At 37.6% G+C, this 23,623-nt stretch overlaps 1 protein-coding gene across 1 annotated transcript in view; it reads left to right on the forward strand.

Moving 5' to 3' along the window:
• The window catches only part of CRACR2A (calcium release activated channel regulator 2A), a 63,627-nt gene that overhangs the window by 17,093 nt on the left and 22,911 nt on the right, over positions 1 to 23,623 (forward strand). Inside the window, exons 2-11 of the mRNA XM_072400379.1 lie at positions 1,615 to 1,852; positions 3,505 to 3,616; positions 4,074 to 4,263; positions 7,597 to 7,743; positions 9,657 to 9,747; positions 14,954 to 15,049; positions 19,081 to 19,268; positions 21,143 to 21,214; positions 21,511 to 21,556; positions 22,430 to 22,524. Of these exons, the coding sequence (XP_072256480.1) occupies positions 1,661 to 1,852; positions 3,505 to 3,616; positions 4,074 to 4,263; positions 7,597 to 7,743; positions 9,657 to 9,747; positions 14,954 to 15,049; positions 19,081 to 19,268; positions 21,143 to 21,214; positions 21,511 to 21,556; positions 22,430 to 22,524 (1,229 nt within the window). The 5' untranslated portion in view covers positions 1,615 to 1,660. The remainder of the gene's footprint in view (positions 1 to 1,614; positions 1,853 to 3,504; positions 3,617 to 4,073; positions 4,264 to 7,596; positions 7,744 to 9,656; positions 9,748 to 14,953; positions 15,050 to 19,080; positions 19,269 to 21,142; positions 21,215 to 21,510; positions 21,557 to 22,429; positions 22,525 to 23,623) is intronic.

A 23,623-nucleotide genomic window follows, 5' to 3' on the forward strand; every position in this document is an offset into this window, starting at 1 on the left:
CTGTAGATTCTGTAATTCTATTTTTAGTTGTAAGCACACCAAAACCAAAAGGAATGTTTCATAATGAAACTGAAGGAAGATTGTATTTTCTCGCCTGCTTCCCACTGACTGCAAAATATAAAGGCAGAAAAAGGCAGTTTAAAGACAGGTATGGTGCTATAGTTTTCTTTCTGTTATTGGGAGGAAAAGTGGTTCTAAAAATAGATTCTCCATCAAAGTTTAAGTAATCTGAACAAGAAAAAAAGTTTAATGGAGCAGATGGTTTACAGATGATGCAAAGGAGATATTGTGCTTGATTTCTGTACAGTCAATTTCTGTTGTGCTTATTCTTTTAGAACATTCAAATGTGGGGAGTAAAATGTGGGGAATAAAACAGAAGCTGTTGAATGTCAAATAATAATACACCTAAATCATATGAAGTAGGGGAGGATTGTGGTATTAAGTTTATGGTACAGTTACAATAAAAATAAATTACTATGCTTTAGCCAGCCAGCAGCAAGTAAAACGTACATTTATTAATATCCATCCTGGGTCAGCTGCAGGCCTCCTTGCAGGATTCAAGCTTAAAAGTGGGGAGCCAACATTGCAAGAGCATGCTATATATGTATTATCTATTCTTAATTCCAAACTGACTCCCTATTTAGATAAACCAGGCCTGGTTGATGTTCTATTATACTTAGGATGTTCTGTGTACTTCCTAATCACCATACTGCTTCTATTTTTGCTGTCCACTTTCAGGCTGGGACCTATCCAGGATTAGAAAATGTGGGTAAATAATGGCCCCTGGGGATAGACTGAGGACATCTAGAAGTCAGAATGTTACAGGAAAAGTGTTTCAGTTTAGTAATCTCTAAATTTAAGGTGTATATTTGCAGCAAAAAGAGATGTTGTTATTTTATTTTCTAATGTGCTCAAAAATTTTAGCTTGTGTTGTCAAAAAAACACATTTCAAGATCATGTTTCATTGGTTTTACCATACCCTATGCCATAAAAAAGGAATTTTTAAGTAATATATATATCGCCTACACCCATATCAACTACAAGCCATTTTCTGACTGCTGGTTTTCTGACAATGCCACTATTTGCTAAGCACCCGTCCATCTTTACACATATCTTTCCGTGATAGTGTGGTATGGAATTTTGTTTTTGTTTGTGCAACTTGGAAGATTTCCTCACTTCTTGTCCCAAAAACACAAAGGGAAAGGAATATTTTCAAAGGCAGAAATCTGTGAGACAGTAGTTGTTTGGTTTTTGGGAAGGGGTTTAAATTTCTTTAAATTGTACTCAAATTAGTGGCTTCACTGGTATTTATTTTGTAATTTAAAAGGTTGTATAAATTGTAGGCAGTTTATCAATCAATAATAACATAGCCCTCACAACCCACCTGTTTGCATGTTCACATGTTGTACACAGGACCATTTTTCTGCTTTCTTCTGGTGCTTATGTTTCTGTCCAGTTTATTAAAGTAGAAGAACAAGGCAGGGTTTTTCAAAAAGCTCTTTTTTTTCCCTGGCTTTCGTGGCTAATTAAAGAGACGGTTGCTAAGAGATGATCAGAAGCATCACTGTTAGAGTCTAATGCACTTTTATTTTTTTCCCTACCTTTAACATCTAGGTTGTGGACCAGAGTTTGAGGTTTCCGATAATTGGTACGCTTGGTAATGGCCGCTCTTCAGAATTCTTTAACACTTCAAGGGAAACATAGACAATCAGAAAGACAAACCCAAAAAGGCAGTACCAAATGGGAACAGGGACATGACTCAGGACAACAGACTATGCTGGGGAAAGCACACGAGTTTTTTCAGATCTGTGATATTGAGGACAAAGGCTTCATTGCGCGAACTGATATGCAGGTAAAGCCAAAATTCGATCATAGCAAAATTGTGCTGTTATGTACCATGAGTTTTTAAAAACTTTTTTTTTAAAGTGGCATTAAACTTTAAACTTGTAACCTAGAAAAGCAATTTTTATATAGAACTGAATTATTGTGTTTTCTACTAGATTTTTTTTAATGTACTTCAGCATGATTTTTTCACTTATAAGATAATTGTTTGAACAAAATCAATATATTTAATGAGCAAGCTTGCCAACATAAATCCTAATATAGTAACCAAGAAAATATTTTATGTTAGTTGTTTCATTTTATATTAATCTGTTTTTGGTGGGTTTTTTTTGACATTGTGTCTTTCTTGTTGTATCATGATTTGATCATGTACATCATAATCATAACATGGTTAAACTGTTTCTTTATATTTATTTTCCAACTTGTTGACTAGCTTCTATGTATTCCATAAATGTATTAGTTCTGTACAACTTGAAGATATTAATATTTTTATCATTATAACCTTAAATAAAAAATTGTAGCAAAATGCCAGATTTATAATCGTTTGAGAAAATTCATCATCTTATCAGACTTTTTTTGGTTGCTCTTGCATACATCAACAGGTCGGTGTTTAGGTAAAAAAATGCTGTAAGAGTAAAGAATTCACTTTAAAACTGCTAGTAAATATTGGTGTAACTGAATATATCAATTGCAATGGAGGTAATAAATGAAGAAACTGTATATGTGCACTATTATTTTTTATTAGGAGAGGTACAGAACATGATATTGATCACTGGAAGTTATAAAGGAAGAACATCATGTTCTGGTTAAGAGTCCTCTTCATTAATCTGTAATAACTCAACATGTTTTTGTTTCAGAATCAATGAAACACATGAGACTATTGAATGGTATTTTGTGCACAATATTGATGTTATTTTAGGACACTGAAAATGTCTATGGGTGATATTGGAAAATGAGAATTGTCTAGTTTTTAATTAATGTCGATTTTGTTAATTATTTTTTTATTTTTATAGGGAATTTAATTAGCAGCTATTGTTGTGATAAACTATATTACCCAAACAATAATATTATCTGTAGTCTGTAGATCTGCAGTGAATCTGCAGTGATGTCTGTAGATCAGCAGTGAATAAAAAAATGAATTTCAATTTAGTGGGCTGTGGGGAAATATGAAAAGCCATGGGGGTGTGAGATGTAGAATGTGATTGTTGACTAACTGTGGTCAGTGTTTATACTTACTGCCTACGCAGAGAGGATGCAGCCATTTTGTTAATGAATCTGTGTTCATAAAAAACTGTGTTTTCCAGCAATGACATCATGTGGAGCTCGTAGTGTGAATGTTGGGTCTAACAATAAAATAGCCCTTTCTGCACTGTGCAAGTTCTGCAGTTAGGCTGGAAATCTATTAGATATGAGACGTGTGGGATACAATAAAGAGTAGGAGACCAAGGAAAGATACATTTCAATGAAAAGACCTCACTGATATGTTTTCAGCTTTGATTCATTGGAACGCAAAGCACAACAATTGCAGCTTGTTGACTATAAGGAACACAAGTAGCTCTTCAACAGTATAAAATCTGTAAATCTGTAAATAATTCAAAAAAAAAAAGAAAAAACAAATTCTATAAAAATGTTTGTTTTTATTTTATTAAAATGTTGTTTTAGAGGCTCCATGGAGAATTGCCTCTTAGTTTGGAAGAGTTGGAGAAGGTATTTGACACCCTGGATGCTGATGGAAATGGTTTTCTGACCTTAGAAGAATTCACTACAGGATTTAGTAAGTTCTTGTCTAATCATTTGCAAGGTTTACTAAATGAATAATGGCAGTTTACCTACCAAGGTGAGTTGTCACTTAAGTAATAATTCACTTAGCTAAGTGAATGTGGTGATAATTCAGTAAAGAGTAAAAAAAGAAAAATAGAAAAAAATGTTTTTTCCCTGCACATAAGAATATGGTTGAAGTTAGAACTTAATCTCACTTACTAAGCTAAATGAAATATATCAGATTTACTTTAAATGCTTGCATTGCATTGCTCTGTATAGGAAAAAAAAAAAGAGTCACAATACTTACAAGGCCAAAAAACAAAATATTTTTTTTTTTAAGTTGCTTTTCATTTTTCATTTTTAGTCAAAGTCTAAAAAAGTTGCTGGTAAAGCATCACACAAAGAGGTAAAATTATAGAAGCTCGAGTTTAAATTTATATAATGCCATTCTACAATTTGTACCATTTCAGGTCAGTTTCTACATGGAGAAGAAATTCCAGTCCATGAAACACCTCATGGGAAACTTTCAGAGCAGCCAAAATTTGAAAAAGTTTATCAAACAAAATGGGAAGAAAGTAATCAGGAAACACAGGAGGAGGATGAAAATACCCAGTTCTACAACCTAATTGACGGCTTAGGAGCCAATAAATTTTTGGAGGAGTAAGTACAGAATGGAATATGTAGTAATCAAGGAGCAAGCAGCTCACCATAATCATAATTAATTTCAAGAATATCTATTATTTTACACAGATTGACAGTAAGATGTTCAAAATATTTTAAATTGCACCTGATCCTTCCCCGATGTCTGTTGCTTCATACACATTAATGATACCAACCTAACAGAAGCTAGACCATCCTGGATCCTTTCCTTTGATCTGGATCGCAGTCTTGAGCATTAGAGGTATAATTTGAGAAAACCCATTTTGAAAAAAAAATATATTTTTTTTTACAAATGTAACCAATTTTTAGTTACATAGTCTGGTTGAAAAAAGGCACAATGCCAACTAGTTTATCTGATGAATGATTGTAGCCAGTTATATTCTGTCACCTGAACTTAAGCTGGGTACACACGTGGAATAATTGTCTTTGGAAAAGATCTTTCACAATCCTTTCCAACGACTAAGGACTTGCACGATGCATGAACGAGTGCTGTACATACATCACCGTTCTGTTATATGCAGAAGGGAGGGGGAGAATGACAGAGCGGCACCCTGCTGCGCGCTCTCCCCCTTCCCTTGCATTAGGATCGCTTGTCATCCATCGCCCGTGGATCCGTCCGAATGGTCGATTGGACGATGGACGAAGGGCACTGTACACATGCCAGATTCTCCTCCGATATCGACCCTGAGCTCATTATTGGATGAGAAGCATTGCATTTTGTATGTAGCCTTAGAAACCCTTCCTTATCAGTTTAATAAGCCTTTTCTGTCTCTTTAGTTTTACAACATTCTTTTTGTGAACTGGTGCCTAAAACTACTGCATATTCCAAATAATGGCTTACTAATGCTTCTTACAGGGACAAGAATATGTCTCTCTTTGAAGTCTATATTTAATACAAGAAAGTATTTTGCTAGTTTTGTAAACTGTAGCTTGGCATTGCATTCTGTTAAGTCTATCATATCCTAGAACACCCAGATCTTTTCAATTATTGACTCCCTTAGTTGTATGCCATGTTGAAGTATAACGCATGCATGTTTTTAGCCCTTGCGTGCATAACTACATAACATTAAACCTCATTTGCCACAATGCTTCCCAACTTCCCTTCAAATAGTATAGGAATCCTTGTATAGTAACTGCTATTTTTTGCCTTCTTGGTTGTCTAACAGTTTTGAAGCTGTCTTTGCCTGAAGCTGTACAAGAGTAGCCGTTCTGGCCTGACCCAGATGGAGAACTCAGAACTGGGATAATGCTAGCTTAACTCTGAGACGTTTAGTTGTGTGAAAGGATCCTTTTACATCTACAAGAATATATTTAAGGCGTGAATTGTTTATGCAGCTCTTTGATACCAGTTTACACAAAAAATGAGTTAAAGTCAGGAGCTCATAAATAAACAGTTCCAAGTTAGATGTGTACATATAGATAATGGCACTTCAGTACGTTCACATAAAACAAGATATTTTTTAGTCTTTGTTGTTTCGTGTTTATAGCCAAGTAGAAAGACAAGTCATTACACATTGTTTATTTTGGGATAAAAGTGGTGGCTCAAACAGCAAAATTTGTTCCTGCCTATTATTTATATATAAGCTACTAACCTCAAATCTAAAGCAATAAAAGTTAAAGCCTGATGTTCTTTTTTTTGAGAAATTAAAGCAGAAATAAGGGCTCCAGGGTACATACTGTATGGTTCTGTGATCACATGAAGGGGACCAGGGCTACTATCTTGCTTCTCCTATTCCATAGAGCAGGCTGTCACCTACAGAAAGTGTAAAAAATACACCTGCCATTCCACAAAAAATAAGATTTTACAAAAATAAATAAACACTGTAAACAAACGCATCATTCAGGGTAATGTCACCAGTGCATTCTGTGCATTAAAGGCCCATGAGAATGGCTTTGAAGGGTTTTGATTGCCCAGGCTATTCTTGCAGAACAACATATTGCAATTCTCACAAAGCAAGTATAAATGTGCAGCTTTATTGCACGTCAAATACCTGCTAGTCCCAATGGTGTAAATCCTCCCTAATATGTAGTGGACTATGGGAAGGCCAGAACCCCTTCCCCTACCATGATTACCTGCTCCTTTACACATTGGAGATTTGGCCAATATTACCAGTAGCATGGAAATTCTAAAACAAAAACAACATTCTTCATAGTACAATAAACAGTAATAATAAAAAAAACTTTGGCTTTTAAGCCAACTTAAAGGGAGAATGATAGCCAGATGTGGTTACAGTAGAGCTTTATGTCACCAAGAAATTGTCCAAATCTCAGTGGTTTAGTGGTAAATTACCAATAAACCCTGCATTTCACAGAACAAATTTTTGGAAATTCAGGAGCCTTATTAACAAACCATTTTGTTGTTTTAAGTTAATGTAATTGCACCAAATAGACAATGTTCTAAAACAATTTCCTCAACTTTTACAAGGTGTAAAATTCAAGGAAATTGGTACATTTTGCAGTTGGGCTAAAGTACTCAAATACCAAAATGGCAAAAATATTTGTCATCACAGAAACTTAAGGTCTTTTTTTTTGGTTAAGGCAAAAGGTTACCTTTATTTAAAAATTTCTTTAAAGGAACCAAAACTTTGGCCAAAACTTTTTTTTTCCATATAAAGTAATTAAAGTATATCATAAAGCATAACAAATTTTTTTTGAAGTGGGGAAAATAAAAATTAATGGTCAATTTTCCCCCTTTACCTACTTTTGGAAAATTTTTTTCCTTCCCTTTTCTGATGACACTGCAGGAAGTAGGGTAAAACCTTTAATTTCCTAACTAAACAAAGATTTTACCACCTTATAAAGTTAGTGTAAGGTCCTGGTCCAATACCAGTGCTTGCCAGACGCCAGTCCCCCAATCTAAGGCAGCACTCTTTGCCTATAGAAGTCTCCACATAGCCTTGGGAGGCTAGTTGTGCTGTCCCAGCACACAGTTGCCCCCAGGATTTAGTGTGCAAGGGATGGCATACAGCAAAGGACTGATAGAGGACCTGGAGACCACAGATAATGCAATACCAAGATTCCAGCAGAGGCAAGTCCAGAAAACTGAGCCAGAGGGCACACACAGGTTCTCAGTCCAGCAGACAAGGTACAAGGTAAAGACAAAAGCAGAGTCGGCATCACAGGCACAAGGTCGGTCCAGGCAGCATACAATCTTACAGTCGGCTGGCATCTTTGGAGAAAAAATTCTATAGGAGTGACGGAGGTCATGCTGAGACAAAACGAAAGCAAACCTCTTCTATAGGGACAAAAAGTAGTGAAGGAAAGGTAAAACTTCTGTCATATTGTATTTCTCCTGCTGATTACATTGAATACCCATCTTGTTCTCTGTTAAAGTGAGAATGTCATTAAACGTTTATGGATGGAGTTAAGGAAAGACGAGCCCCACTTGCTTTCAAGCTTTGAAGATTTTCTTATAAGGGTGTTTTCACAGCTTCAGGAAGCCAACGAAGAGAAGAATGAAATGGAGTGTGCACTCAAAAAGTCAGTAATTTTACTTTATATATTATAGCACAAAGACCTTACAAAAGTACTGCAGTCAGCTTTCAATGAAAGTATCTAAGTCCATATCACAGAAAGTTCTACTGCATTTAAATGTCATTACATTATGTCTTGAGGTTTACTTGAGTGCAGTTTTAATGTCTTGATTCAGGTAGCTTGGAGGTTCACCTCGTACCAACCTTTCAATTACCCAAATCCCCCCTCTCCTTTACCCATAATTGAGACAAACACCAATTTGTGAGCAGAAATGGCCATATTAGGCACTTTATTTACTAACCATATAACTTTATTACTTATACAACTTCCTTAAGATAACAAGTGGAGCTTCATACTTTTACAACAATTATTAACAGTTACCAACTGTGGCCATATTGTCCCACCAACAATAACCCTCTACCAGAGCAATCCCCAGATAGATGAAGTCCTCAGAAGGTTCCTTCTTGGCCAATTCAGCCCTTAGGGTCTGCACCAATGCAATTTATGCCCCTTTAGTTGCACCACACAAAATCGAGGTCGAAACCACACCTGCAAGCCTCTGATCACAGTCTTCGACAACCATCATTGTAAAAAATTTGCTCCTTTTCTCCACCTTCAATAGACACCATACCTAAGATGGGTTATTACCCTAGAAACAATGATATCACAATACTGCCCCCTCGAACCTCAACTTCTATCATCACAACAATGCCCCCCCCCCCCCAAATGCTTAACTAAGCTTTATCCTTCAGCGCTAATTTACAATGTCTACCTTTTATTCCCTCCCCCTATTAAACCCCCAATGCCACCTCTCCACTCAGACTTAGCCCAATAACTCTCCTTCACACCTGCTCATGATGGCCCTCCCCTATTTTCATTGCATTGGATTAGCTCCAGTTCCTACCTTCACTCCCTCCCCCAACCTACATTTGAAGGAAGTGTATTAGCATTCTTTAATATCTAGCTCTAAAATTTTTAGATTTAAATAGAGGTTAATGCAGGTAGAGGCTGGTGCAAACCATGACCAAAAAGCAACCAGAAGATCTCTATGTTTAACCAAACTTTTTTTTTTCTTTTCCCAAGACACAGTTTTCAATCCGGGCAATGCAGTCCACCCATGCCCTCCATTTGCATCCATGCCTGTTGTTCATCCTTTTGATATAATTCCCCTTCACCAACATTCCCCACTCTCCTTTCAGGTTATTCTTCACCACATTTGTAAACTGTCCACATTCCTTTCTTGTTTTCTTCTGCACTCCAATCCATGTCCAGTCTTTTACTATTTGTCAATTTTTCCCTTACTTACATTCATGTCTATGTATTCCATAGTCATTTCCAGCCCATTTCAATCCTATCTGTCATAATTGATCTTCACTTTAATGCTGGACAATTTTCCTTGTGGGTCATTCTCCATCTCATCTCCTGCTCTCTTGCTCTCTGTTGTCATTCTCCTCCTCTTTTAACTTAGCCTTCTTTTCTCTCCCACATTATTCCTCTTTTTCCAACTATACCCACTATCCTTGACTACTCCCGTCAGTATTCTCTTTCAATTTTCACACATAGACATACACACAACCAAACTATATATTTTATATATTTAACGCAAAAAGACTACATAGTAGACAGTGCACACAATTACAAAATGACTGTTCATGAACGAGAACACATATGCTCAGGCTGGTTGAACTATGATACTAGTTTTCTGACATTACAGCTACTGGTCCAAGACAGAAAAGGGGTGCAATAAAGGAAGGGATTTGTCCAATTTTTCATATATATATAACTGGTCTCTGATGGAAGAAAACAAACACCTTCTGGATCGTTATGGACGCTTCAGTTGTCAAAATGTGCTGCTGGTATGAAAAAAGGGATATTACGTATAATAAGGATAATTAAACCAGTTTTTACCTTTTAACCAGGAAAATTGCCACATATGATGATGAAATTCAGAATTTGTATGAAGAGATGGAACAACAGATAAAATCGGAGAAGGAGCAATTTCTCTTACAAGTAGGTTCCCAGCTAACATCTTTGTTCTAAAAACTTCATTATGCGGTTTGGTTTTTTTTTGTGTATGTGTTCTGACACATACAAAAATACATTGCCTTTACTGTTTGTGGGGTCACTGCAGAAAGTGAAAAACTGGGACACCTGCCAAGTACATACTTGTTTCCATTGACTGGTACAGTTAATGCTACAATAAAGACATTTTGGTCAATTGTGCACTTTATAATTTGTGGCAATAGGTTGGGAAAAAACCTTCTGTTTCCAGCATAACTGTCCACATGTGCACAAGGCCAGCTCCATAAAGACAGCCTTATTGAACACTTTTGATGAGCTGGAATGCCAATTGCATCAGATGTACTTGTCCGATACCAATACCTAACCCCACAAATGCTCCTTTGACTGAATAAGCACACATTCATTCAGACATTCTTAAAACTTATGTAAAAAGTGTTCTTACAAGAGTAGAGGCGTCTATAGCTGCCATTGTGGGAACACCATAATAAAGCCTATGGTTTTAGAATGGGTTGTCCAACAAGCTTAAATGATTCAGTGAAAACATCTGAGCTAAAACCCAGAGCTACAAAGCAAGAATATCAGGCAGTTAGTGACTTGTGCCAATTACCAACTTCCTAGTTATCCCCCTAAGGAGTGTATTTAAGTATTATCAATGTAAAATATAGACAGGAGCTGGCAGAATTTTCATTGGAGGTAATTCTTTATCTCACAAACAAAATTACTTTCTAATGTACCTGATCTAAACTGCGGGGGAGTCAGCTAATGGAACACTTGGACTTTTTTTTGCTTTGCAAGAAATATGGCTTAATTGAGTTGTTGTAGGAAAATATACTTGAAATGGGGAACTCTATGCTGTACATCTTCTATGTGTTTCTAGCAGCAATGATTACCTCAGAAGTTTTCTTCTTCCTTTAAAGCTTTTTAATGCATTTTGAGTAGGAGATGAACAATGGGAAAAGAGAAAAATCTATAGTGCATATTGCATCTTCAGTTTAGTCATTACACAGAAAATTGTGATAGCAATATTTTCATTTTTTACAAAAAACTAGAGGCAAAATGTACCTGTATTCAGCACTGAATAGGGATCATTTACACTGTAGTGCATGTGTTAGGATGTGCATATAATGCATACATCCCATTACACCAATATTACAATGCTTTTTATATTTGAAACCCTTGCAAAATCAGATAACCTTTAATCACAGGGTTCAGTGCTTGGACTCATGCAGCCAATCCCCAGGTTCAGACAGCTTTTGGCGGGGGAGGGAAGCATCCCAGCAAACCAGTGTACCCACCGCTATTGGACACAAAGTTCACACAGGGTTTAGGCCTAAAGCCTTCCAAATCATCTGTCATCCCCATGTGTTGCAACTATACCATATCTACCATTGTGATTTAACAACACATATCAGCATTTTGAGTTGTCATCAGAGCTTAGAAGAAAAAACATTTAGTAAAGAGACCTGTTTATGTAATTAGAACTTTATTCGAATAATCCACATCTGTCTTTACAAATGACTGTGTAAGGTCAAAGTTTATTTCCGTCCAAACAACTGCCCCTTTTTACCAACACTAATAATAATGCAACAAACACTGGCGAGTGTGGTACAATTGGCCTTTCGGCCATTTTAATATTATTACAGAACTTTTAATACATTTTAACATTTTCATATTAACTTATACTTCAAACCATAACCAACTTTAAACATCATAACAACCATTCCAGTTACCGGTCCTCAAAGACATACCATTACCACCGAATATGCACCACCAGGGGACCTGCACTTTGACATATCCGGCTCTCAGACGCAAACCCACCGCCCCAAGAACTATCAATTCCATTCCTTAGGAGACCCATACCATAGATGGCTCTCCTTCCCATTTAAAGGCAATTCCACACATCCCTGTCCTCGAGGACCTCTACTGCCACAGCGCCTCAAGTGTAACCCCCCTAAACTTGAGCGCCCCTCCACACCCTCAACGCCCAGATTTTCTCCTGTAATCCCAAGGACCACAAGTCAATGCCCACTGCATTGAGGTGCACGCCATCCCTGTGTAAAAAATGAGAAACATCCTCCTCCAACTCCTGATGGCAAACCACTATTCTGCCATTCCTCATTATAAACCTGCCCACTTCTCTGTTGACTTTTTTACGCGCCTTATTCAGACGTTTTACCGATCTCGCCTAGTGCCACTGCTTGTGCGCCACCATTTTAGGCCAAACTATTATCAAAGCAGGAAACGCAGTATGCAGCCGCAAAAAGATCCACTTTATGTCCCTTATTAGCTCCCTGATGGAGCGAAACCCAAGTCATTTCCCTCCAACATGCAATACCAACATGTCAGGTGGCCTATCCAATACTGCCAACTTCGGAACCACAGGAACAACTCTGCTTCATAACATACCCGGACAACCGATCCATCTCAGCACCCCCTCTTCCTGGGCAGTTCCCAGCTCACGTAGAAGTGCCCGACAATCCAAATTAAACCTGGGACACCTAAACAACAAAGCAACATTGCAGAAAAACAGCAAACAAAACACATTTTCCTAATGAAAAAACCCTCCCCTCCTCCCACTTAAACTTCCACCAAATGCTGTCTCACATAACTTTTATAACTGTCACACTCCCACCGTCCAATTCTTTTAATCATAGGTTCCTCCTGGTCCCACCGTGTTGCCTTTGTAGCCACCCCAATTTAGAAATGATTGTGCCGTTTACTCACCTGTCTTGAAACATTCGTCCCGCAAACAGCGCTGGAAAACTGCCAGAAACTGAAATCTGGACAACATCTTACCATCCAAGTGCACAAAGAAAGGCCCACCACCTGCCAACCGCTCTGGCAAAAATTCCTCTACCGCTGTCACCAGGCATACCCTACTACCAGGCATTCCACTAAACTGTACCTCAAAACCTTTACCTGCCTGATCCGTTTTTGAACGCTGGATCTAAACAGTCACCCTAGCTTCAACACACTGCACATCCCCCTATTGTAAACCCCCAACACCCTGTCTGTTAGCGCTCACCAATGCCCCTACACGAAAAGCTCAGAAGCATGTCAAAACAAACGTTCTCCGGGAAAATAAACACAACTCATACCCCATGACACACACACAAACGATCCCACAAAAAACACCAATATACTAAAGAATACCGGTCTCCTCTTATTCATCGCCACTCTACCCTTCCGCAAACCTTTTAAAACCTGCCGCACTGCAAAAGACTTTGTAGCATCTGGCACTACCAACCATTTACATAGAAATGCCAGACCCGCCATAGTCCTATTTACCTTAGCCACTTCTTTCCCAAACTCTGCACAAAAAAACAAGTAACAAACTTACGTTTTCTGCCGCTGCTCCCGAGTTTCCCAATTCATCACAGAAATGAAACCACTCCCGCCATACCGCTGTATAAGCTACCCAAGAAGCCTGCGAAACTGCCATATCAGTGACATCACGACACCACTACAATCTTCCACAACTCCAGAGGGCAGGGGACCTTGAACTGCTCCGCCTCCGGCGCCAGTTTCTGAGACTTGTCCCACTGCAGGCAAGATAATGCATCAGCCAAAGAGTTAGAAACCCCCAAATATACATTAAAGGACAAGCATAACAGAACCAAATACTTCAGCAAACGTATAACCGGTGCAGAAGATGCTGACTACTTATTGACTGCTTGGACTACTCCCAAATTATCACAATGGAATCTAATTTGCTTGTTAGCCAAACACTCACCCCACAACTCCACCACTAAAACTATAGGGAAAAAGCTCCAGCAAAACCAGATTAGACAACAAACCAGCCTCCTCTGACTTCTTTGGCCACTTTCCTGCACTCCACTTTCCTTGGAAATACACTCCATATCCCACAGAGCCAGCCGCGTCAGTGAACAGTTCCAGATCAGGTGTGCCCACTGGCCCCTCAATCTCCATTGCCTTACCTTTATAACCAGTAAGGAACACATCCCATCACATCTCCTAATCCTTTCTCAATTCCCCTGTCAAGCACACAAAATGTGAAGGGCGACGTATCCCAGCAGTAGCTGCCACCCTATTGGCATAATCTTACATGCGAAATTAAATTTTCCCCAACACGGACTGCAACTGCCTCAACTTCATCTTTTTTTAAACCGCGCACCGCCTGCACTTCCCTTTTCAATGCTGCCTTGTCCTCAGGTAACCTGCATTCCATGGCCACTGTATCAATCACAATACCCAGAAAAGACAAAACAGTGGTAGGCCCCACCGTCTTATCCGGAGCCAAAGGAACCGCAAAACGGTCCAATATATATTGCAGAGTGCCCAACAACACATGGCATACCCTTGAATCCGGCGGGCCCACACACAAAAAATCATTAAAGTAATGCATCAACGACTGCACACCAGGAAGATTCCACACCACCCAATCTGAATGATTCAAGAACTGAATGTTTCGAACAAAGAACATGATACAGAACACCCCATCGGTTGGCACCAATCCACATAAAACTGCCCCTGCCACCTACGCCCCAGCACCCGCAAACTATCAAAGATGATACCACCAGGTTAACACATGGCGGAACATCAAACCGCCCCACCATCCTCCCCAAACTCACCTCTTTGCTCAATTTCTCCAACACCACATCAGGCATTCTCAACGCCGAACACAGATTCTCTGGGAATGGCGGAGCCCTTTCAAGGGCACAAGGAATGTGAAACACCTCCTTCAATCCCTTTCTTTAATAAGTCTTCCTTCACCTAACAGGATATATTATAAATTAATTTTTTTGCATCGTGTATCCAGAATTTTATACGAATACTTGTAGTCTTACTTTTCTACAGCATGGAGTGGGTAAAATAAATACATTGTAAACATAGGATGAATTGTTGTCACAGACATAAAGGATATGCAGGTCTCTATAAAGGATATAAATTATTAATGGGAACTAATTAAACACATATTTTTTTACAACAGGAAAAGGGAATGTAAAAGAGACATAAAACAAACATTAATTTTCTTTTGTTTTTTGGCTTTAGTGAGATTTTAGGTATAGACATGTTTTAAATAATGAATTATAAGTAAATTATGTTGGGCTGCTGCTAGTGTATTTACCCATTGTTTGCTACTGGCTTAAGTTGTTTTATTATATAATTTTTAATTTATTATACAATTTAGGTTATTGTTATCTAAATGATGCTTTATTTATATTTCAATCAGGACACAGAGCGATATCACACTCGCAGCCAAGAGCTGGAGAATAAGCTGCAAAACAAAGAGCAAGAATTGGAGCTTCTCATGAACAAGCAGAAAAGGGTAATTACATCCCATCATTATAATACCACTCTAACGTGTGATGGTTCTACTTGCCAAACAATTTGTAATTCTGTTCATCCAAGGTCTGGGATTAAGACAGCTCTGCCATATGGCACTATCCTATTTGTGAGAGGACCTGAATTATTTTTCATAGGTAATGTGTACAGGTCTTGACCCTTCCCCAGCTTGTGACTGGACAGTAAAAGAAGGAACAGCAGACTAAGGAGTGTATATCTCAGTCACACTGTTTTCTGATCCTATCAGCATGCTTCTTGTTAGCACACCGTATAAACATTGCAGCACAATTGCTTAAGGTTGACTTTCTAAAAAAAATGCTTTAGTTAATTAAGTCCACATATTTAGTGGAGCATTTTATACATTTAGAACTTGAGACATTCATGCTTTTTGCTGTCTGCACATTATTGTCCTGGTAACAACATAGATGGGAAGAAAATCTCCTGGATAAAAAAGTCATAGACAGAGATGGAAACCAATAAAAGATTTTAACATTTGCTATTCATGTTATCACTTATCTAAATACATAACTGAACCCAGGAACATCTTGAAACATACTGCAGTTTATAAGTTTATAGTTGCTGGATGCATTAGATTGTCAAGTTAAATAAAGTTTCAGCAAGTACAGAAAATACAAGTCAACATTTTTTGTCAGCTGAAAAGACAGTGAAAAAATGTTTAATTTAGTTTCATTGGTCAACATGTCTTGTAAATGAAGAAAGGGAGATATGGTTTAAGCTCTACTTGTGTGACAACTTTGGCTACCCAGATACAGTGAAGGAACATAGTCACCCAGGGTCAGGAAGCGTGTATATCTACAGGCCTACAAGGTACACATTGAAAAAGAAAAGCCTGAAAAAAAAACTGTAGCCTCCATATCCAAGGTCTGTAGTATATTACATTTATGTTTTGTATTTAAATTTGCTTTAATTGAGATTCCATCTCTTTTTTTCCAATGTAGCCCTGCTAGTTACATGCCTGTGATCTTTCACAGGTCAGTAGCGAAGGGAACTATCATGCTACAACTGCTTGTGCTCTAAACATTGGTAATAAAAAGTATTTCTGCATATTAATGGTATGATTTATATATAAATATATATCCCACAACAGGACATTTCAGCCAATGAATAATACAGGAGAATGAAGGGTTGTAGTTTATTAGTTCCATACTTTATGATATAAAATGTGCTACAACTTTGCGGATGTAAATCATAGATGCACCGCACTAATAGCACCCATAGAGTAGCTATAAGACAGTGCAGTTAATATTGTACTACACTACACTAAACTAAATGGCATGAAGTTGTAGTGGTAGTTTCCATATTCTTATACTGGCAGGTTCCTTTTATTCCCTCCAGTCTTACCAACGCCTGACCTCCACTTTCTGTTTACTGCTGCATGACAGGTGCACTTTAACTGGTATGACCTAACCACTAGCTCTTTACACTATTCAGTAAAATCTTGGCAGCATTCAGCATTGTTAAATAATCCCTTTGATGTCCTAGAGACTGCATAATAGAAGTATGTAAGTTTTTTCTCCCAGTTGTTTTCATGTTTATGTTAATCCGGTTGTTTTCATTTTGTACATATTAAGTACTGCTTTACCATGAGATGAATCAGGCATCTAGGATGGAACAGGAAGAAAATCCTTCAACAATTCAGTTATACCAATTTAGGCCGATTACATAATCCTTGTACAGTCTCCCCTCTTAATTTTGTCTTTTCTGTTTGCATCAATTCAACTATCTTAATAGACGGATATCATAAAAGGATTTTTGTGTTGGTTTTTGTTGTTCATTTGCTGTTTTTTTCCCGTGTTCCAAGGTTGGTTGAGTCATTTGTTACATAAGAAGACTGCTTTTGTTTTTCACTAAAGGCTATTTATGTGGCTCCTTTTAGCATAATTGTCCTCCAGTCCTCTAAATGAGTTACAGAGCACAGAATGGTAGCTTGGGCTTTAAGTTAATAATATTTTGAAATGTGAAGTTGTTAATGGGAAAGTCTAAGGGGTATAAACTGTGCTGCCTCATGAAAATTCTCTGGGGTTCATTTGCACATCCAGCATTGAGTGCATATGGAGGTATTATGCATTTTTTTGGCATCACAAATTTTTTAGTTTTTGTCAGTACTAAAATACCAGTAACAATACCTAATGTTAACTTATCTCTTAGAAGGATTCTATCACTGGTCTACTGCTAACCTCTAATGAATAACCCAATCTTAAAACTTTAGGCTGCGTACGCACGTCAGATTTTTGTCGTTGGAAAGGATCTTTCATGATCCATTCCAATGACAAAAGACAGCGCTGTTCTGCTCTATAGAGAGGAAGGGAGAGAATGAGGGAGCAGCACCACACTGAGCTCTTTCCCCTTCACTCCCTTTGCGGTCGTTTATCTTTCGTTGTTCGTGGATCCGCCAGGGTGGACCCATGAATGACGTTAGACGGCCACTGTACACATGTCAAATTCTTGTTCGATACTAGCCCTGACGCGAGAATCGGACGAGAATAATTTGACGTGTGTACGTAGCCTTACTCCTAAAATGTACCTTTAAAACTTTACAATGCTCCAAATTAACTTTGGGACAACCCATCCTTTGGAACAACCAGACAAGGTTTATCTGACACCCAAGATAAATATTTCAATCTGTGTATTATTCCCCACCCCTCTGAGATGGATGCAGCTTTCACATCAGTATGGTGCAGAAATGACAAAGTAAGCTCTTATTTTTGATCATTCAAGTACTTGGGCATAATTACCCTAAAAAAAAAACGTGCTTTTTGTTTAATTTATTTTTGTAGGGTTTTTAAATTAAAGCTAGTTTAGTTTAGTTTTATTCATTGTTCTTTTTATTAACATTTTTATTCAATGCTATTTGTGTTTTTTTTTTTTTTTTTACTGTAATATTTAGGTATATTAATGAGGCTAATAATGAGCTGTTTTTTTGGCAAAAGAACAGGTTTTGTATAGTTATTTCTGAGACTATAACTCTTGGAAGCCATTTAAAACTTTTACCACCATCAAGGCCAGTTTTCTAACAAGACCACCATATATTTGGCCTACGCTTTCTCAGACTACTCCAGCCTCCCTCTTTATTTTCTCTGTATTATTATTATTAGCCAGTATTTATATAGCGCCAACATATTACTCAGCGCATCAATCACAAGTTGTCCCTCAGAATCTAATGTCCCTACCATAGTCATATGTCATTAACATAGTCTAAGGACACTTTTTAAAGAAAAGACGAATAACCTAACTACATGTTTTTTGTAATGTGGGAGGAAACCCATCCAGACACAGGGAGAACATAAAACTCCTTGCAGATAACGTCCTGGCCGGGCCTCAACCCCGTGACCTAGTGCTGCAAAGGCGAGAGTCAACTGAGCCAACTGAGCTGCCCTGTAGACTGTAATGCTGAAGCCATTTATTCACAGGCCAGCAGCTAGCCTATTGGATATCAAGAAGCACTAAGCAAAGTACTGGCCTTATTATGAACATTACCTTTTTCACATGTCACTAGCTTTCAGTGTAGCAGGGTAGACTGGCTTATTTAATCAGCTCTTATCACGGTACACGTACAATTCTTCAAAATGCTCTGAATGGTAAAGCTCTAGCAAAATAGCAACTGTAACAGAAGTGCTGATAACTCTGCCTCTTTAAAAATCATAGGACCAAGCATGGGGCAGTTGCTGTTTGGCCATCAGTGCCTCTGCTTTGTTGTATTTCTTTGTACTGCCCTATTCACAGTATTTTTAAAAAATATTGGTTTATTACAGGTCCATTAGGAAAGGTTTCTGATCCATTTTTCCAGGGGACCTGCACATGTTTATCTACACTAGTGTTTATATTTGTTTCTTTTTGATTTGAGGAATGTTTAGGAGAGCAAACAGAGAACAAAACATCTAAATAAAGCTTCATCAAGGTCACTACATATTCCAGTCTTTTTGCGTCAGTCTATTCATTGTAACTCAGTGCTTTGCATTCCTTTAATACCCTGTATTTCTAAATTTGTTGCAGCTGGAGACACAATGTACAGAACTCAATAATGACAAGTATGAAACTAAAGCAGAAAATGAAAAGCTTAGACTGACAAACAAAGAGATGAGACGTGAGCTGGAACGGACTTCTCAGGAGCTCCTAACTGCTCAGAGACAACTGAAGATCCTGCAGGAAGAGGCTTCCCAGCTGCATGAGGAGAGAGAAATGTACATACATTGTCATAATTGTTATCAACATGGTTGTTAGGACTATAAGAGGCTGATTTAGGCTGCGTACACACGTCCAATTTTTATCGTTGGAAATGAACAAACGACGAACGACCGATTGGCCAAAAATCGTTTGTAAAAAAAGTAACCAACGACGCCGACGAACGAGGATAGTCGTTGGAAATGAACGACCGGACCGGCGGATCGGATTGTACGACGATCGTTGACCATCTATCGTGTGTACGGTCGTTATATATACTGTGTGTATATATACGTGTGTACAATATCTTTGAACTATCGTGTCGTTATCTGTATGTACAGGATCAGTGCTATACGATCGTTCGCAGATATCGTGCAGGATCGTTCGTCGTTCGTTTACAAATAATTAATAATTGGAAGTGTGTACGTAGCTTTACAAAAAGATGATATGATTTTATAACAAAGTGAATTATCATCTCCTCTTTAGTGAATCAGATAAAGCTCTGTTGACTTTAGCTATCCAATCACATGCAAGGAAAAATCATTTTTATTCTATTTCATTTCATTAATCCTCTTTTATTGCACATGATTGGGTATTCTTTGCAAAGTGAATTTTTGCAACATGTGCTAAGTTAGGTAAATTAGTCATTGATGTGAGATAATAAATAAAATAGATTAGAACAATATTTTGTTCTCCATGGGATGTATTTTCCATGGCAATAATATATTTGGGACTATTGACAAGGCATATATTTGGGCATTGAGGTACAGGTGTGAAACTGGTTTATTTGGTGTTCAAATAAAGAGAGCCATTTCTTCTGATGTTCTCTGTATTTAGAAAATATACTGTATAATGTTTTGGGACACCAGTAATGCACCGTATAGACAGATAGATGTACAATTATTTGTAAAAATCTTTTATAAATTGTAAATTTATTAGGATCACATGATCCCCTATTTTTTCATTGAAAAGAAGCATGCCCCCTGAAAACTACCAACCCAATATACCTGGGCATATGCCATTACCCTTCTAAAGGGAACTATGCTTCCAAATTTTTAAACATTTCCAAATGTTCATTTTTTTAACCTAACCATTCTGCTCAGGCACCTTTCACACATGCTCTTGGTCCCAGACCTGAAACACCACAATTGCAAGGTTAGCTTTACAGTTTGTTTTGCTGACCATTGTCTTTAAGAGTGTGAGAAGAAATCAAAAATTTAGTTATCACCAGAGCAAGAGGTGAGATGAAATATGGAATCCTGTCCAGTAATCTAAGGTGATAATAATCCTAATTTTGGTGAGACTTGTTTTCTCATTTTGTTGCATCTCCAGGACAATAGGAGAATGGAGATCTCCCCAGTAGGACACAAAAACTGTACTGTCTGCCAATCATCAAGGCCAGGGTTGGCACAAACATTCAAATATTGTGCATGACCTAGTTAGGAGATTACTAATTTTCAGTCCACCAGGTTTTATAAAGCATGAGAAGGACTGGATTGGAGTCCTTTTATATTGGGAGTTAAATGGGAGTTGCCATTTGTCACTTATTTTGAAGGTGCGTGTTCTAGAGCCATCATCTATTACTTCCATTTACTACTTAGTAAGTTACTGACCTGTTAGATTAAATGCTTATGAATGTCTGGTGTCCTGGCACATCACCATCTACTTATGTTGTGTCCATAATACAATAGGTAATGAAGAAGTTGTTAGAATCAAAACGCTTGCATTTGCACATGTAAAAAAATATGAAAAGGAAAGCTCAATTGTGTGGAATACGCTGAACCAATGCTGGGAAAATTGCTGGATTCATGTTACTTTTCAGTTCTGTATAACCACCAAGATTCAACCATGGCTAGACATGTTCACTATTTTCTGTTTATTGTTTCCATTACAGGGAAGTCTATCGGGTGACAGAGAGCTTACAGCGAGAGAGGACCGCACTACTCAAACAGCTCGACTTGTTGAGGTACTTTAAGTTTGATTGTACCTGAATTGAAATGTTGCACAGTATTTATTTCTTTTCAATTTAAAAATTCTAAACTTTTTTTCTAAGTTTTTCAGTTTTAGGATTTTTAAAATAAATAAAAACTTTCACTCTTGCATCTTTCATAAATGCTTGTGCACAGCTGAAACTACTGATGAGGGCATACTACTAAGTACTTAACCTAGAACTACTTAGAAGGTTTGTATGACATTGGGTTGTAAAGTGCAGTAAGAATTTTGTATGGTAACTATGGCCACTTTCATATTTTTTCAATTTAGGGAAATGAATAAACACTTACGGGATGAACGGGACAGCTTTATACAGGTAACACACAATTCATAAAGAACAGATATTCATTGCCAAATGACATTCCCTAACATTAAGGTGCCATTAGTTAGTTATACTCATCATGGTAGTTAGGTAGTTAGTCCGCCCCTTACCCAATTCCTGTTCTCCAAGCAGCAGGCTACTTGGTGATATGCTAGCTCTATACTTGACTTAGACCCAAATCCTATTGCTGTCTATGATGTTCTAGATAATTCTTCTCCCCTACCTTTTATGCCCTTCCTTCCTACTTACTCCACCCCTTCTTTCTAACCCCACAAATCTCTCACTGACCCCTCCTTCTAACTAACCCTTCCACCGTCTCCTCTTCCAATGCCATCATGTAGGCCCTATGCTTATCTTTGCTTTTTGCTGTGAGCCTTCTTGGAAGTAAGGAGGGCTTTATATGACTTTCTGCAGTTTCTAGTGCATACAGTCAGAACCTCACAGTGAGAGATATTCAAGATAGTAAATGGGGAAACAAGAATAACAGGGAGTCCCCAAGCAGAAACCAGTTGCTGTGCTGCTCTTACACCATGAGCCTAAAACCAGTGCATTAGGGCCCATTCACCCCATTGCATTGTTGCAACGCACATTACATGTGTTACAGTGTTTCCCAACACACAGTAATGAAATATTATGCATTGCAGTATTCTGTTTAACAACGCTATTTTAAGTATGTTGCGGTAGGTTGGGCTGCCCATTCAAATGAATAGGATGCTTTATTATAATGTCTATTAGTGCCCATGTGTTAAACACTTCAATTATTCTGGCTGGTGTAAATAAGCCCCATATGGTTAGCTACATCAAAAATCTGATTGTGGCATAAGACTGTCTGATTATAGGTTTTGTAAATATTTCTTTATATTACAGCAAAAATCAAAGATAAGCTCATCAAAATCAGTACGCAATCAAAGATCTGGATCTGTCATTGGAAAATATTTTGAGAGGAAGCCTTCTGTGAAAAGGTAAACATAATAATTGCCAAGGTAAATGGATATTTTACTGAGAGTTATGTTTTTATATGTTCACCATATTTTTTGGAGTGAACCTGTGCTTCTCCAAAGGTGGACCAAAGCAAGAGGTTCATATTATTTATTAATACTTAAAAACTACCTTCACTCTTTTGGCACTACATTCACCCAGGGAAGCAAAGTGAGGGGTATGAATTAATCCTTTTTATATTTTTTGATCCGAACAAGCATGCAACTAGTAAATGTGAGAAGTAAGACATTCTGATCAACATATTTATTTAGAGTCAGTAACAAAGAATGAAATAAAGCACTTTTATAAAATACCAACAAGTAACAATTATGTTAATATAAAAGATTTAACAGTTGAAGTCTGTATTTTTCTTATTAGCAGATTTCATTTTTTATATTGAAAAACTTGTAGCCGATGAAGCTTTACTCTGAACACTAGTCCGCTACATTCTTTTCTTGGGAAATGTACTGCTCAACTTTTTACAGGTAGATTTCTTCCTTCAATTGCCAAAAGAAAAAAAAAAAATAACAAGAAAAGTGTCTGAAAGTACAATTGTCCCTACCAATGTTGGTTGGTATGCTGTAATGGAGTTTGTTTTTTGTGTAAATCTAGGTAAAGGTAGAGAGCAGTATTAGCTTACCCAAAGCCAAAAACGTCAAAAGCTGTCTCCTATTAGCAGTGAGCTACTTCAACAGCATAGGTTAACGGTTTTCCTTTGCTTTCCTTTCCTCCTGCTGATGCACTAAGTTGGCTGTCTCTTTTCTGCCTGTCCCTGGTAGAAGATCTTACAATTGACATTTATAATTTTTATTTAGCTATTTGCTACAGATCAAGCAACAAGGTTATGTATGAAAAGTCCAAACGTCAGAACCAGAATACAAATTATTTTTATTGTAATTCTGGTTGGGTCAGTTACCATGCTAGAAAGATTGTGACCTTATACCGAGATTTTACGTGTTCCACAGTGACTAGCTTCTTCGGGAATGGTAAAGGGCAATTCAGTTGTTTGGTTTGCACTCAGTGGTAATAAATGAGTAAGTCCTAGTGTAGTAACAAGCTTATACCTATTTGATCATATCAGGA

The sequence above is a fragment of the Pyxicephalus adspersus genome, chromosome 2, assembly GCF_032062135.1.
Source record: "Pyxicephalus adspersus chromosome 2, UCB_Pads_2.0, whole genome shotgun sequence".
NCBI lineage: Eukaryota > Metazoa > Chordata > Amphibia > Anura > Pyxicephalidae > Pyxicephalus > Pyxicephalus adspersus.